The sequence below is a fragment of the Neltuma alba genome, unplaced genomic scaffold (assembly GCF_004799145.2).
Source record: "Neltuma alba isolate B1F8T4 unplaced genomic scaffold, ASM479914v2 tig00006763_pilon, whole genome shotgun sequence".
Taxonomy (NCBI): domain Eukaryota; kingdom Viridiplantae; phylum Streptophyta; class Magnoliopsida; order Fabales; family Fabaceae; genus Neltuma; species Neltuma alba.
Window position 1 is genome coordinate 1 of NW_021634573.1, and position 18,416 is coordinate 18,416.

Below are 18,416 nucleotides of genomic sequence, written 5' to 3' on the forward strand. Positions count from 1 at the left end.
CTATTTAGAGGCTACTAAGAGAAATTTTTTGCATGAATGTACAATTTTATTCCTTATTTATTATTATGTTGACTTTGTTTATGCGAGATATAATATATATTGAATAAGGATAAGTTGTAAAGTTGTTGAATTTTAAAATCAGAGGTATGAAGTTTAAGGTTTTTCTTGGTCTATGAAGAATATGTTAGAAGTGACTTATAAATAGGACCAGTAGATACAATTCACTTGGCACAGACAAATGCCAATAAAAAGGAAGTTAAATGCATTATTATGTCCCTTTATCACCGACTTATTTTTAATTTTAAAGACAGTGAACAATCAATCAATGTTTAAAGTTAATGCTGTGCATGAATCTATTCTCAACGAAGCAAAATTTTGAAAGAGTACTTTATAAATGAAGAACAAAATAAGTATGTCATGGGATGGGAAGAAGACAAAATTGAGGGATGAATTAACAAGTACCAATAATTTAATAAGGACAAATTCGTACATTTACATGAAAAATACATCAGATGTCTTATGTATAGAATCCAAATTTATACTCATTCTGGTCTACAATATAAATCATTTTAACTAATTTATCAATATCAAAAAATGGCAATTAATTCATCAAATATGTTTGAATTGAAAATATTTTTCAATACCCATATTAAATAAGATTACGAAGAATACAAAAAATACAAGAAATTATATTAAGCATTAATTGCATGGATAAAATTGACAAATAGCATTAATTACTCTCTAAGTGACTTATATTTTAGACCAAGTCATTCTTTTATATTATGGACCAAACGGACAGAATATTCTCTCTTTACTTTGTAAATAGAACAAAAAAAGTATTCCTACATGTTCATTACGAGACTAAAAGAGATTTATTGGCATAACTATTAAATTAGACGACTCCCTTACAAGATTTATAAGTACTTCCATAAAAATTATATGGTGTTTAGTGAATTTTGGTATAAGTTCATAACTATTTTTTACATTAACTTTTTTTGTTTTAATTAGGGTATTTTGACACTTTTATTAAAAAATCATGGGTCCCACAACGAAGAAATGGACATTGGTAATTTTAATGATGCCGGCATTATTGTACCTCTTTTAAAAACTTGGATTGGTAGATTTGAACTCAAAAAAGTTCTTTCATATATTTTCATAGGTATTTTTCATTTCAAAGCTTTTTTTTTTAATTATTACTGTAAATTTAACACACACAACACACAAATGCATTATTGGGGGCAAGGGTGCGTCTGTTCAACGACCAGGATTATATGGAAAAGAGGAAGGAGAGGGAATGGATCTTAATGAATTCAATCAGTAATTTTACTAGCATAAAAACTTAGAATTAGTTCCATATATATAATTCTAAAATCGTGGCCATCAGCGTGAGAACTCACCTACACATACAATATCTGTATATAATACATATACAAATCAACTCAAGCATTTGTTATTGGCACAACTCGATCATTCGAATTAAATCATTTTCCATTCAAGAGATCAGAAATAAGCAAGAGAGGGTCTTAGTTGAGGAACCATCGTCACTAAGTGCTTTTGTAGCAACATCCTTATAGACCTGAATTTTTCTGTTGATTTCTTTGCCTTCATCACCTTCCATTACTCTCTTCACAATCCTACAAACTTCCTCCTTCCTGACAATTCCCTTGTTATTATCATGATCTTTCTTCAACCACAGAGCAATCTTCAACTCCTCAGTTATCAACACCGCGTTCATTCTTTGCTCTGCAAATAGTGGCCATGCAATCATTGGCTATTTGCCATAGAACACACTCTCAAGCGTGGAGTTCCGACCACAATGAGTCAAGAAGCCACTAGTGGCCTCGTGTCTCAGGACTTGGATTTGTGGGGCCCATGATGGGGCCATAAGGCCTTGGTCTTTGGTTCTTTCAATGAAAACTTTAGGCAAATAATCAAGTGGGCCCTCTTTTCTTGCACTCAAATAATCCGAAGAAGCAGACTCATTTGGAGCTCTCACCACCCACAAGAACTTGTGGCCACTCATCTCTAACCTTAGAACAAGTTCATGAAGTTGTTCAAGTGACAGTGTTCCATCACTCCCAAAAGAGACATAGAGAACTGAGTTTCGTGGGTGATTGTCCAACCATACTAGACACTTCGAATTTGACTCATTTTTGCTAGTTAATTCGTTTTTTAAAATAGGGCCCCATGGCGAAATGGGTGGGTATTTATGATTACTCCCTTGTAGAGCCGTTATTACCTCTTGTTCCAATTCTTGAAAGCTATTCACTATGATACCATCAGCAAAATCAAACTATTTATAGATGTGCAAAATTGTTTTGTAGGATTCACTAAATCTTTCCTGAATTGTGTCAGGAAGATCCTTGCCAAGAAAAGCTATGCAGCCTAAAAGGAAGTTCCATTAGTTTTATTTTTGATAGATATTATTAGTTTCGTTAAAGCAGAAGATAAAAGCTATGAAACCTGGGAGTTTCAGAGGTTGTGATAGTTCTCGAAACCCTGTAGAGAACAACGTCGTGATCATTATCTGGTTGGAAAAAGTTAAGGCAGAAAAACAGTGAAGTTGCTCCTGAAGCATAATAGACGGATGATTTGAGGTTGAATTGCTTCGCAATTTGTAACACATGCACTGAGAAGAAATCCGCAATCATAGCAACAAAGTGATGATCTTGAGATTTTAATGAGTTCAAAGCATCATGAAATGATGAAAGAGAGAGCATGACAGTATGATGCATTTGTGTTGTCGGGTGGACAGCACTTTGAGGGATGTTGTTTTGATTCACTTGTGAGAGAATAGTGAAGTCTATGTGAGGGGGAAGAGATTGGAGCTAGGATTGAATAGGTGGTTGTGGAGGGAGGGCCAAGTGTTGGGATGAAGAGCGTGACATGAAAGTGAGGATGAACGACAAGTTGTTTTGCAAGCTCTACGACTGGGATGAGATGGCCAAAGCCTGGACATGAAACCATGGCGATGCAAGGATTTCTTTTCTCCATGAATGATTGATATTCTGGATGTCGCTTCAAATACTTCCTCTTAAGTACTTTTATTTATAGGAGTAATTAAAGCAAATATAGTTTTCTTTATCTCAACTAGTGTTCTAAACTTGTTTAATTATACTAAGAGTAGTTCGATTTATAAATTGCAATTTGATGCTGCTCATTTTTTATGCTAGCATCTTTTGTCTTTAATGCTGAGAGAGGCCCACTACATTCATAATTTGTTGTTTGAAAAATTGATAGGTTCTATTAAAAATATTTTGAACATATTAAAATGTTGAGTCCATGTGGACTTAGCATTTTTTGTCCGTTGACCTCGTAAATGTGCAAAATCCCCTAACATGGGCAATATTATATTTATTTATTTATTTTTTGCCACTAGGAATATTATATGTTCAACAGATGAAGATATGATAGATATTCGTTTCCAATTGCTAGCCAACAAGTATATCTTATCGGAATGTATGCCTCGAATTGGTGCGTTACCATGACTTTCTTTCTTTGTTTTGTTTTTTTTTTTTTCGGTTGGACTTGATATATTCTCTCTTGCTTTGATTATTAAATTTGGTGGCGATATAGACGACAGTAATGTTAAAAAAATATTCAATACTTGCTTGCTTTGCAATACAAGAAAACATTTTATAAGATTGTAAGATACTTTATACATTCTTATTATAAGGGCAAGCCAAGAGCTTCAGACAATGGACGAAATCAAATTACTTAAAACCTATGAAGGAGCTGAGATGCCAATATTTTGCTAAGCATAGATATTCTTCTATTAGAGGTAGTCGTGTTTGAGACACTGTTAGGTATTAAATCTGGGGATATCTCCCATTAAGAATCCAAACCTTGATTCCTCATTCGATATATATATATATATATATATATATATATATATTTTTCTGTTATTAGAAAAATGACGGATTTATATTGTAATTTAATTGGTTGTTGTTCATAGTACAACTTTTGGCTCGTTGCTTTTAGTTTTTTTCTTTGGACATATAATATAGGGGTCTTTCCACGTTAAGTTTTGTGTATTACATGCTATTATATCTTGTTTTTACTTTTCAATCATTTCCAATAACTCAACCCTATATGTAAATCTTTGCAAATATGTTTTTTTCCCTCTCAATATAGTGAAAATTCTGACTGCTTTTATGTTTGGGCCATCTTATTTTGTGCAAATTGATTGGTAACCTTGTTCTAAGCTTTATCTTATCGAGTTTCAAATTAAAGGCATGGCTAGTGGAAAACCAGCCAGTACAAAACCTCTTGTGATTTAAATATTTTCTTCATCGAGATGAGATCACAGACTTTTACCTGAGAAACAACGCTTCTATATATTTTATCGTATGCCATCAGACTGGGGAAAAAAAAAAATGGATCACATTGTGTTATGATCACTTTTTATAATATAGCAACTTAATGGATAAAACTTACATAAATTGACATCAATATCTGTAATATGGTTCCAGAACTACAAGCAAAATAATAATAATGAAGCCCAGAACAGTAGAAGAGAAGGACACCGCAGCAGGAAAAGGCAATTCAGAGGTAAGTAGGAAAGCAGAAGAAAAGGACGGTCACAGGGAGAAGGATAGACGCCAAAGAGGCAGATCGCTTGACGATATTCTTCACTGCCTCCATACCTTCATCTTGCTCCACTGTATACCCTAGTCCCTCCAAATTAGCCCACCCTCTTTAAGCCCAATAGTAACATCTGTTGGCCCAATAACTGTTTCCTCTTGTTCCTTATTAATGCAAGGCCCATACATTACATATTGTCTGATATGTTTATGCTTTTTGAACATGTTTGCGCGTGCACGCGCACATGATTCTCACAATATAAATATAAATTTTATTTATTTGTTTATTTGGAAGAACACAAGAAATAAAATACATATAATTCTTCATCTTTTGAAATGTAGACGTTTTGTCTTATAAAATTCCAAAAAAATTATGGAAAAATGGAAGTTGAAAATTGCAATATTCTAATTCAAGCATTTAAGAGGTCAAAATCCCAGAGAAGGAAGTGATGCCTGATTTGGTATTTTACAAATGTAGTTAAATAATAAAAATATCATTATATCAAAAAGTTTATTAATAAGTTTTAAACTGGTAATAACAAGCATTAAATAACAAATGACAAAAAATGTATTAGCAATAATAAGTTATTTGTTAAGAAGTTGTGAATTAATAATGACAAGTATTAAACAACAATTAAAAAGAAATATACTGGCAATTATAACTTTGATAGCTTTTTTTTAAAAAAAAAATCTTATACAAGGTCATTTTTGTCATTCAACTATATTTGCAAAATACTGTATTAGGCACCACTTCCTCCCTTGGGATTTTGACAGCCTGAATTATAATATTGTAATTTTCAATTTCTTTTTCTATCATTTTTCTAAATTCATCCTATATTTTTAATTAAAAAAATTAAAATATAGATATGAAATGTATCAAAAAGATTCAGACAACTTAAGTAAAGATGTATGAAGAATAGTATGCAATTCGTTTCTCACAAAGGTGCAGGGGTTAGTAATGAGATATATATATATATATATATATATTGAAAGAAACACAAAATACTTAAAGGATTTTAAAAAATTAACCTTTAAATCCGTTGGTTCTAAAGCTAGAAGCATCCTAGTTGGGACACATCAGAGGAGGGAAACTGAGGGTTAGGGTAAGGGGAAGCTCAAGCCTCAGGGCCATTAATGTACAATCTACCATCTCCAGTTTTTAATATAAGAGCTGGTTTGACATTCAATTCATTTCTAAATATAAAATCACAATCCACTTTGTACCCATTTGGATTAGCAGTGAATAACTGTGATTTTAAATAACGGTAAATTTTATAAGTGACAGTGGCTATAAGTGATGTTGGTTAATCATGATTTTTGTTTGGATATGTTTCTTTTATAAGTGACTTTAAGAATTGTGATTATGTTTAGTTTTCATTTATTAAAATCATTTATGGATGCATAATTACCAAAAGACATGAGTTTAATAAATATTATTAAATATAATCATTTGGGAAGAGATGCTCGGAAGAGTGTGAAAGGTAAATTAGAGAAAATTCAGTTGATAAAAATTTATTAGGATTTTTCAAACACATAAGCTACTCCTAGATACTTATCCTAAAAGTGCAGTGAAAGAATGAAATCACATTTTATCGGGATTTTATAAAAATTACTTAAACAGGATAAACCTGCTTCATAATCACTTATTTAGATTTAAACAGGTTTATTTAAGCTCTCACTGCTCAACCAAATAGGCAGTTTGTCTCTCATATTTATTTATTTTTTTAAAAATAGTTCTTGTAGTAGTTGTACGTATTAAAAGTTTCATCAAATAATAGTCCTAGCTAATACATATGATTAGTAATAATATTCTAGGAAAGATAACACCTAATTATTACAAATACTCCTCCGGTCTTAAATATAAGACCCTTATACACTCTACACACTAGTATAAGGGTCTTATATTTAGGACTGGAAGAGTAATTAACTTAATAAACTTTTTAATCTATTCAAATTAGTCAAATAGCTGTTATATTAAGGACCAGGGGTAGTATAATGTCATATGCAATGAATCCCCTGACCCCTGACTTTGACAATAATAAAAATAAGAACATCGTATGACGTTAAACTTAAATAAAAAAAACTTTAAAGATAGAGAAATGCACGACTAAGCGAAATAATGATAAAATATACATTGAAACTAAGCTCTCATCTCTCTATTTGCCATTCGAATTTTTCCATTGATTTGCTAAACTAGCGAGTGTTCTTGAAAACGAACCATCTTTTCCAAGCGCTTTAGCGGCAGCATCCTTAAACACTTGAATTCTTCTATTAATCTCTTTCCCTTCATCACCTTCCATTACACTCTTTACAATTCTAGAAACCTCCTCCTTCTCCACAATAATCCCATCATTATTTGCATTCTCTTTTGGCCTTACAGCAATCTTCAACTCCTCACTTAGCATCACTGCATTCATTCTTTGCTCTGCAAACAATGGCCACACAATTATAGGCTTGCCATAGAACACACACTCAAGTGTAGAGTTCCAGCCACAGTGAGTCAAGAACGCACGAGTTGACCCGTGCCTCAACACTTCAATTTGTGGGGCCCATGATGGAAGCACAAAGCCTTGATCTTTGATTCTCTCAAGAAACCCTTTTGGCAAATAGTCAAATGGGTCCTCCTTTTGTTCATTCAAATAAGCCGAATAAGCAAACCCGTTTGAAGCCCTCACAGCCCACAAGAACTTGTGGCCACTCATCTCTAACCCTAAGGCTAGCTCGTTAAGCTGGTCATGTGACAGTGTCCCTTCACTCCCAAAAGAAACATACAGAACAGAGTTAGGTGGTTGATTGTCTAACCATTCTAAACACTTTGAAGCTGTCTCGTTTATGCCAGCTGACTCACTTTGTAAAATAGGGCCCAACGGATATATAGGAGGGTATTTATTCTTATTTTCTTACAGAGATGTTATTATCTTTCTTTCCAAATCCATGAAGCTGTTTAGTATAATACCATCTGCCAAATCCAATCCTTTACTAATATGAAGAATTGTTTTGTAGGATTCAATTGTTCTTTGTTGAACCGAGTCAATGAGATCCTTGCCTTGAAGAGCCATACAACCTGAAAAACATATCAATAGTAATACATATTGCTTTTAACTTGATTTACTAAGGGTTGATGTGCAAATTTATCTAGAAGTTTTCACTTAGGGGTGCTAAGCATTCAAAAGTATTTTTTTGGGCCTACATTTATCCTAAAAGTTTAAAATTATAGCAATATTGCCCTCTATCGTTAAATTAAGGTTGACTATTAAAATAGTGTTGTTGACCGTTCAATGATAGGAGGTAACATTACGTTGATTTTAGACTTTTGGAATAAATTTGAACCTAAAGAAACTTTCAAGTGCCCAGTGCTCCTAAGTGAAAAATAGGATAAAAGTACGAGAGATAGCCAAGGTGGCCAAAGAAACAAAAAATAGCTTGAAACCTGGAAGTTTCACAGGCTGCTGCAGCTCACAAAAGTCAGTGGAAAGAATCTCAAGATCCTTATCAAGTTCGGGAAAATTGAGGAAGAAACTTAATGAAGGACCTGATGAAGCACAATAAGTGTATGTCTTGAGGTTGAATTGCTTTGCAACTTCTAAAGCATCAACTGAGAACACATCAGCGATCATAGCAACAAGGTGATAGGTTCGAGAATCCGTCAATGAAATCAAAGCTTGACGAAGTGAAGAAAGAGATCGAATATAACAGAGTGAGATGCATGTGTGTTGCTGGATGAATGGCAGCGGGGGGCATGTTGTTTTCATTGACTTGTGGAAGAATAGTGTAGTCTATGTTTGGTGGGAGAGATTGGAGGATGGAAAGTGTGGTTGATGAGGGAGGGCCAAATGTGGGGATAAGGAAAATAACATGGAAGTCAGGTGGTGAACGACGAGCCGTTTCGCTAACTCAATGAGTGGAATGAGATGGCTGAAGCCTGGACGTGGAACCATGATGATGCAATAATTTCCTTTCTCCATTGATAGGTTGGTAGCTGTAGAGACTTAAACAGCGACTCAGTTATAGAAGCTGAGAAGTTTGATTTCTTAGATGCTAGATTGATTTCTATTTATAGGAAGAGGAATGATATGAATTGGATCAAGAAGCAGAAAGCTGCGAGGGACAAGTAAGGCATCCAAAGACTATTTTAATTTCTAAATTCTACTTCCTCCAATTTTTAATATAATAACTAGACAACTAATTTGTAAATGATAAAAAAATTAGTTAAATTAGTTATTTATAACAAAGAGTGTTATCTTTCCTATAGTATCTTGTTAATCATGTGTATTATAATAAAAACTTTTTAACATGTACAATTACTATGAAGATTACTTTTAAAAAAATAAATAAATATGATAGACAAAATGGATTGAGATTTTATATTTAGAACCAAATTGAATCTCCAACTATTTTTTTATATTTAAGATTGGAGGTAGTATATAATATACCTTGAACTTTAGACCTTGTACAGATAACTTCTATAACATACCCTTTGAAACTTTACCTACCTAAACTCTTACATTTATCTAGATAATTCCTATACAATTAATTTTGTATGTTACTTATCTGCAAACAACTTAGATTATTCACATATCGATCGAAGTTACATAAAAAATAAAGTTTAAAGTGGTATATAATAGATAGTTGGGGTATTAATATATATCTCATTATTTTCATGGTTTCAGCCCATTAACTCTAGGCTCTTAGCACCTAATCGTGGTTTAATTGGATTAATAATTGTAATTATTTGTGGCCAGGTATCAAGAGAGGTAATTTTGGAATTTTCTCGCTTTGTTGCGTATTTTTAATGGTTTTAATTTTTAATCATTTAATTCCTTTGGACATTTGCTTTCACTTGGTTTTATTTTATCTTATAGGGGACAAAGGAGCAAGTGGCACAACTTTTTTTTTTTTAATGAAAAAGACTAAAATCCATTAATTTAATAGCTCAAAGGTAAATTACACACACCAATCAAAAGCATCTAGTTTCTCACATCAATGTCCGCATCCTGGTTTAGAGGTGGATGGTGGTTAAAGATACAAAAACTATCAACTAAACTATGTGAAAGTTTAGGTAAGTAGTCAGCTATGAAAATCTCCTGTCTATACACATGCATATCGCACAGCTTTCATTAATTGGGCAAGTGAAGATTAAGAGTGATTTGATTTTCAATTTCTTTTCCAGGAATATTTACTTTTCCTTTCCTTCATTTTTCTCTATTTGGATTTCTTGCTTTCAATCTTTTTCTGTATTTGGTTCCCTTGCTTTCCAACCCATCTTATTTAAGGGGAAGTCTCTTTTGTTCATTCCTCCTTGTTTCAAACCATATGATCCTATTTGGTATGAATTGAAAATAAGGGGTAAGGATTGAGATTGCGATTGAGAAAATCTATTAAAATTAGAGTATTTAGTATGAGAGGTTGCTTATTATATAGGATTGAATAAACCCATATATGTGGGATCAATGAATACTACAGGGAAGATGGTATTCCCCAATCTCACCTCCATAGCTTTGTCTAATATCATGTAAAAAGTAATTACTCATGCTAAATATTTTTTTAATAATTTTTCTCAATTTCAATCTCAATGCTTATCCCTCATTTTCAATACTTCCTACCAAACGGGACCTATGATTTTAGGTTTAGGAAATTCAATTTTAGTAGTGTGGTTGAATGTTTCTTGAGACTATTTTGTAATGAAGATTTGGATTTTAATTTGTGATGACTTCTTCTTCTAGTTATATTTGAATGGATTTGATTAAATATTTACATGAAGTCTGTATTGCCTTGATGTGTGATTGGATTGTTATCTTAACAAAAATGCACGGGTTGGTAATTTCTTAATGAAGAGGTTAACATAAATCTTAATTTGAATTACTCACTGAGTGGCGCCCACTATTGTCAATTGGATTACTCACTAGACTCAAATAGTATTTTGAGTAGCACTAATTAAGAACTTACTGCTAACTGACTCGATAGTCATAATTGAACTAGGAGGGGTTGGAAAATTCATTTTTAGGGGTTATCATAATTCATTGTAATATTATTTCATTGCTTCACTCAATAAAAAAAATAAAATAATCCTCATAAACAGTAGCTTAATATTGTCTTAGTTTTGATTTGATAAACCAATCTTCTTCGCTGATAACTAGAGCGTTGCCATAATTAAACCAAATCCAAGTAATTTAGGACTCCTAAGAGATTGACCTAGTTTAGCCCTATACATATTAGGGTAGCTTGCTAGTTCTAATTTGGTGTATTAACAATAAGTGCATACTAGTTATCTATCTAGACTTAACAGCTCATGGAGATTTATTATTAAGTTTCAAGGGTTAAGGAGGCCATTTGCACATGATCAAAAATTTAGGGGAGTTTTGTATAATTGAGCCTATTTTAAAATATTCTGAAGTTGAAATGGTTATTTGACGCGGAATCCTCTATCGATTTGTGTGACAATTTTTCATGTTAAAAAAATTATATGTAGTTTTAGGTATTTGTCTTTTATGTTAGGGGAGGTTAACACCACGTTAAATAATTATAAACGGGAAGTCAGATTTGGATTTGAATATTTATCAACGGGAAGTTGGATTTGGATTTGAATCCATGTGTTTTAGCATGTGTTAAGATTTAAGAATCCGATCATTTTAAATTTTAATTATGTACTATATATATAATATTGTGACAATTGAGATGCATTTTATAATTCATCAATTAAATTAGAAATAAAATATATCTAATAATTTTTTATTTAAATTTGAGTATTCTACCGTTCAAATATCACTTAATATATTATTAACTACATCTTACACGACCTGTGGACTCGTCGGACTATGCATCCTAGTCCTAGGTCTTGTGGGGAAACTTATGCAAAAGAGGTGGCTCGTAATGTTGGCTTAGGGGCAATAATCTGTTAAAATATTTGTAATTTTTAAGTGGTGATGACAACTTTAAAAGTCAATTATGTGTTCAAATATTTATATTTCTATAAGTAAAATGTTGAAATGTGGGTTCTTTTTTATTTTTTATTTTTTGGTGAATAAATGTGGGTTCTTTTTTAAAAGACATTTAAAGCCATCATAAGCAACATAACAAAATCTATAGTAAGTAGTGCTATCCAAACTCCTGACAAAACAAGAGGGGTGTAGTGCACCCCAACCACCCCTTCCCCACAAGAAAACAAAATTATTTCCTACAGTTTATTATTTGAGCATAACTTATCCCTTGCAAACTTTTTTACTCACACCAATTTAGGGGGGGGGAAAATTACAGTGGCTTTTTGATACAAGTCCGTCCAGCACCTAAGAAATACAAAATAAAAGGGACTTCAAAATAAAAAAGTTGATCAATAAAATCCTAGAGGAACTTGTCTCTAGATCATTAGCTAATAGCTATAAAAAGGCTCCACAACCAACAAACTGTTGATTGAGATGATAAGCAGTCTTATTCTCATAAAAAGGAGAACACAAGTTTGAATCTCATGATGTGCACTTATTAGGAGAGTTTTGACCTTTGAGCCCCTGGCCCAATAGAGATTTATCTCAAGTCCTAAGTGACTTGAAGATATTATGAATTACGAAAAAAAAAAAGAAGCTCCACAAAGAATTTATTAGACCCTTGCAATCTCAACTCTAACTCTTTGAATAGACAAAATTCCTAACTCTAGTGAGATTCTAAATATTAAAATGAATGTAAAAATCTAAAAATATTCTAAGCATAAGATTGCCATCTATTCAAATTTAAATCAAGGATATAATAATAAGATATTAGATAATATCCTTGAGATTCCTATTTAGCAACTCATATTTCTAAAATGATATACCTAATATATCAAACCTTCCTAATAATTTACTAAATACAAAAATGACTACTTTAAATAATAAAATTGCATAAAAATAAAAATAAAATGAATTAATTGGAAAGCCCTCTCATACAAGATATTTTATTTGTCTTCTTCCATATGTGCTCCTTAGATGTTGCATGCCATGCAAGATATTTCACATAATTACCCTCTAAATTCCTATCACCTTTCTACGTAAGATTCTAAGAGATAGTGTTAAAAATATGAGAGTATTTTCATAAATAAGAAGGATGTTGTTAACTTTTTTACCTCGGTTGCGAAAGAAACTGATGTATATATAGAATATGTTTTCTACACCTGTTATAACAACAATTAGTGTGGAAAGTGAAGAGGTTTATTCTCCTTGTTTTAATTTGGTCAAACTTTTTCAACACTAGTTGGTAAAAATTGGCATACATAGGTTTAAGTTTGGGAAAATCAGAAATAAAAACCATTGAATTAGCAAAATTACTATATGATCACCTGAATAAGCAAAAATTACCATGAGAGACCCGGTCTCAAATTGCAAATAGCAAATGCTGGTGAAAAGACGAAATTGCCCTTCAGTGATTTGAACCAGCTGAAACCGTGGCACATAGTCCCCCCACTATCAACAAATTTCCACTGTTCTCTGCATTCTCCCCATTGTCTCCATTTTTGCACACCTGCTTACCCCCATTTTGCTGTAAGAGTAGTGTGGAGAGGAGTGTTGCAACCATGAAGAGCATATTTGCTATGACAGAGGTGAACAAAGATGTGGTTTATCGGCATTGTGGAAAGGTTCCGAGAAGTCGAAGGCATCATTGAACAGTGTGGCAGCAATCACTCTAGGTGATCAGAGTTAGCAGCTACGTTAGGTGACTGATTGTCGTAAGTTTGCTGGCTAATTTTGTTTGGATTGGTTGCTACAAGAATGTGCGAATCATTAGTGAGAATAAAAGAGTTTAGGGTAGGAAAGTAGAAGTACCCAAATTTTGATTGAGTGATGAAGAATGTTTTATTGTGAAAAATATAGGTTTTTTCTGTTAAATAACCTGTGGCAATAGTATTTGTGTGGGGGAGGGAATGACAACATCAGTTTCGTAGATGACAATAATAGTAGGGAAAATAACGACATAGGATGTGGTCAAGGGTAAATTGAATTGAAAAGGTACTAAGTGTGTTTTGTTGTAAATGAGAAGGTGGACAGTGGGATTTGACAAGTTCAGTAATGAAAATAACAATTTAAGAATAGCAAATGACAAGTTGATTAATTGGGAATAAGAAGATGTCAATGCGAAATTGACAAGTTGGTAATAGGAAATAACAAGGTTATAATAGTGAATAACAAGATTTGTATGCGGAAGTAGGAATTTGATACTAGGAAATGACCTGTTTAAATAACAAAGCTGAGTATGACAATTTGACAAGTTTATCATTTCAAATGACAAGTTAAATGACTAGTGTATGATCAGAAATAACAATTATGATAAGTATATGGGAATAACAAATTGAGCTTAAAGAATTGACAACTTTTGTAGAGAGAATAACAAGTTTATCATACGCGTTTGATTGACAGAACGAGTGTTGACAGAATTGTTGTTAGCACTACTAGAAAAAAGACATTTAACGTCACACACTAACGGCGGTTCAACAGAAAAACGAAGTGGAAAAAAATGCGGTGGCATTTTTGTAAATAAGTTGAAGAGGGAATGACTTTCCACAGCGGTTTTAAGAAAACCGTCGTGGAAAGTGTGTCTTCAAACCCCCGCAGCCGCTCGACCTTCTTCACTTTCTTTCTCATTTCTTTAGTCCGCCGTGGTCCCCCTCTGCCCCACCATCGTAAAACTGCCATTCCCGCCACTATCCCACCATTTAAACTCCTTCATTTAGCTCTTGGAGCCTTGCCGCCGTGTGCCGCAATCCGCTGTGGTCCGTTCTTGCAGTCAACCGCCTCCATTTTTGTCCGTTCTTGCTCAGCCGTGGTCCACCACAGAAAACCGGTCCTACCCCCCACTATCTAACCGAAAATCGGTGCGTTGCCGCCGTCCGCCGCCGCCTCACTTCGCGTTTGAAGCTTCTCTGCTCTGTGAGTATCCTCTTCTTTCATTCTTTTCAATTTTTCTTGGTTTGTTGAATGTTTTAGCCATGAAAATCTGTTATATATGAAATGGGGTTGTTAGTTTTACATTGTGGTTGGCTTGTATTGTTCATTTTGCATTTTTTATGTGGTTGAACGGTTGATTGGTGTTAATTGGTAGGCATTAGATGTGAGAAAACCTTAATTCCTTTTTATATACTGTATTAGAAATATGTTTAAATGTTTGGAGTTGATTAGTTGTGAAGTTTTTAAATTTTTTTATAATTTTTTGATATTTATTTCGAATTTTTGATAATTTTTTTGTAATAAATATAAGAATTTAGTGATAAATAATCTATTAGTTATTTTGTGTTTTTTTTCCTTCGTTATGAATTTTGATTGATAGTAAAGTATTGTTTAAATAATCTGTAGAACAATGGATCGTAGTTGGATGAAAGCTAAGAGAATTAGCAAGGAATATGAGGATGGGGTTGAAAAGTTTCTTGAGTTTGCTCAGAGAAATGCCCCTAGTAAAAGAGATGGATTGTACTATTGTCCTTGTGTCAAATGTTTAAACAATAGTCGACAGAGTATTTTTGAGATAAAAGAGCATCTTATATGTGATGGGATAAATTTGAGGTATACAAATTGGATATGGCATGGAGAAATTAGAAAGACTACACTGTCTGCAAATGAGAAGGTTGTGAATGAAGACTTTGGTAATAGAATTTCGGATATGTTTCGTGATATAAGGTCTGAATCCTCTACACAGTTTTCTTCCACCTTTGAAACTTTGTGTAGTGATGCAGAGACACCTTTATACCCGGGGTGCAAAGATGATTACACAAGATTGACAACCGTATTGAAACTGATGAATTTGAAGACAAGAAATGATTTTAATGTCGTGGTGATTAAACAAAATAGACAAGCACCAACATGGATTCTTCCACAGGTATATGTTGTTTTGAACTAACTTTTAAACATTTTTGGATGAATTAAAGTTAATGTTTATAATCAATAATGTCTAATATTCAATTTTATATCTTATTTTTTTAGTACCGTTGTCAACAAGGACATGTTGAGTGTGGATATTATGTCATCCGCTACATGAATGACATAATTGAGACAGGAACGACTGAGAAATTAGACGAGGTAAAGATGAGTTACCTTACATGATGTTCTTCAATTTATTTCACATTTTTGACTAAGTTTACTATGTTATTTTTGATTAACAGATATTTCAAAATACTGCGCCATATCTCATGGATGACATCAACTTGATGAGGGACACTTTGTTAACAACATTGGTAGAAAAAATTGAAATTTAGCTTTTAAATAGATAGGTTATTTCTCAAAAAATTCATTGTTAGATGCTTTCTCTCGGTTCCCTCTTATATTGTTCATGATTTCCATTGTACAGAGAAGTAGTTACTTCTATTTCAGAATTGTTAGACCTAGCCAATACGTGTTCCTTGGTAACCACTTAGTTCTATTATATTGGCCGGTTTCCCTATTTTCGAATTGTGTAAAAAAAAATTTCATTGCTGTATATTAACTAGCTAAATTGATCTTGTTCTGCGTGATCTGCACTGCCTACATTTGTTTGGAACTGTAAACTGCAGGGTGGTAGAAAATAAAGCAGAATTTAAAAAAAAAAGCATTTTTAACGGCGGTTATATATATAACCGCCGTTAAAACCCTTTTCCACGGCATTTTATTCATAAACCTCCATGGAAAGTCACTTTTCACGGCGGTTAAAAAAGGCCGTGTTTTCCTTACCTTTCAACGTCGCCTTTAACAACTTCGCCTTCAAAACCGCCGTTAAAAGCCATTTTTAATCACCGTTAAAAGCCTTTTTTCTGGTAGTGTAGTCAGTTAATAAGTTGTGTTAGTGAACTATTGTATGTTGAATATTTTGCAGGAAAAAGGACATGGCATCTGAGGGAGCCTCCGGATCAAAGCCGGCACACAATGGCTGGTTGCTATTCAGAAGGGAGTATTTGGCGACATTAGGTAACAGTGATATTAGAGGCAAACAAAAAAGAGATGTTGTGTCAAGGGCATGGAGAGCTTTGTCTGATGAGGAGAGGAAGAGGTACACAGAGGAGGTGAAGAAAAGAAGGCCAGAAAAGATTGAAGAGGAGAAAACAAAGAAATATGTACCATCATTTTTAACCTGAGTGTCCTTGAAAGGTTTTAAGAAATTACTGTACTTTGTGAATAATAATGATGAGTTAAGGGATAGGGTGGAGAGGATAGGATTGGAAGCTTGTTGAAGGTAGGATTGAAGAGACTCCCCCATGATCTCATTGTGACTATGCTAAAGATCATATGACCTACCAATGCATCAATTTACAATCCGAGGAAAAACTGAGGAAATAGGAGCAAAACATGTTGAGAATCTCCTAGGAATACGCCATGGTGGGGAGAAGATTAAAATTGAAGTTTCAGAGGATGATGAAATGTACAAGAACTTGAAAAATCAGTATCGGAGAGTGCCATTCAGTAAAATACTGGATGACATTATTTCTGAGGAGGAAGATCACATATTTGAATTATTGTTTGTCCTATACACGTTGGGTACCTTTCTATGTTTGTCATCTAGCTTAGAAGTGAGTGAGAGGCTGGTGAGAGTCATACGTTCCATGATGGATGACTTTGAAAAGTATGATTGGACAACACATATTATGGAGGACTTATAGAAAGAAATGGCCAACTTTGTGAAGCTGTATAGATAGGGTAATGATGGGTAGGGGAGTAGTACTGTTAGTGGCTACATATACTTGCTTCTGGTATGACTATTTTGTTTCTCACTGTGTAATACTTTATTGGCAATATGAACAATGTAATTGGTGATGATATGTGGTGTTGTAGCTTTTTTTTGGTGAGCATTTTAACCTCATCCAAGGTTCATAATGAGGCTCCACCAGTGCTATCCAATACTGGACAAATGAGAAGATCAAAGAATTGGCAAATACTGAGAGAAAGAGCATCAGGGGGCTGTTGTATGGTGAGAAAGGGAGTGATGCTGTGTCTGGCAAAGACAAGAGGATAAATGTTGACTCTCTGGACCTGGTATGTATATCTTTGGTAGAGCGATATTCTTGGTAAAGTGAACTTTTTGTTTGTGATAGTTATGTTGTCATTCGATAAACTGAACTTGGTATATACAAAACTTACATCGTGATTAGGTTAAGTGAAGTTGTCATTTGTTATAGTTGACATTGTTACTTGATAAACTTAACCTGTTAAAAATGGTACCAAAGTTGTGATTGGATAATATGAACTTGTCATTCGGTAAAGTTTAGGTTTGGGTTGTTATTTGATAAAGTTGTTATTGATTATACCTGAGTTGTGATGGGGTCAAGTGAACCTGTCATTTGTTACAGTGTAGTTGTTATTTGATGTACCGAAGTTGCTAATTATAATTTATCAGTTGTGATTGGCTAACTGAACTAGTCATTTGATATAGTAAAGTTGTTATTTATACTACTGATGAACTTGTTATTCGTAATAGTGAGAGGTTGTTATTTGTTATAGTGTAGTAAGCTTGTAATTTCATAGACTGAAGTTGTTATTTATAATAGCTAACTTGTCACTGGGTAAAGTGAGCTTGTCATCTACAATAGTGAGATCATGATGTGGTATAATTATGTTGCTAGTAAATTGATAAACGCCATTGTCATGCAGAAGCTGAAGTAGTTACATGCATGATTAATGAAGAGGATAGAAGAAAGCCATCAGAGGTTGATGAATATGGTAGACGAGGAGCTGTTGAAGGTGTACATTCCAAGAGAGACAAATGGGAAGAGAAAAGGAAAGGCTCCTGCTGAGACACTTGCATCAACTGTTAGTGGGTTTGAAGATGATGATGATGATGAGGAGAGACAGCATGTTGGTGAGACTAGTGAAGCTATGTAGAAGAATGATAGAGGGAGTGATAGTGAGAGTA

At 33.5% G+C, this 18,416-nt stretch overlaps 1 protein-coding gene across 1 annotated transcript; it reads left to right on the forward strand.

Moving 5' to 3' along the window:
• The first annotated feature begins 8,385 nt into the window (after window positions 1-8,385).
• LOC114751122 (uncharacterized) lies at window positions 8,386-16,644 on the forward strand. The gene is made up of 3 exons (XM_028939787.1): window positions 8,386-8,466; window positions 8,555-8,694; window positions 16,386-16,644. Exons 1-3 carry the CDS (start codon window positions 8,386-8,388, stop codon window positions 16,642-16,644), a joined length of 480 nt encoding a protein of 159 aa, XP_028795620.1.
• Window positions 16,645-18,416: the final 1,772 nt, after the last annotated feature.

Coding starts and splice junctions, on each gene's coding strand:
- LOC114751122 (XM_028939787.1), top strand. CDS start 8,386: ATGGAAAGTGTGGTTGATGAGGGAGGGCCAAATGTGGGGATAAGGAAA. Junction 8,467..8,554: donor CAGGTGGTGAACGACGAGCC/GTTTCGCTAACT, acceptor CTCCATTGATAG/GTTGGTAGCTGTAGAGACTT. Junction 8,695..16,385: donor CAGAAAGCTGCGAGGGACAA/GTAAGGCATCCA, acceptor AATATTTTGCAG/GAAAAAGGACATGGCATCTG.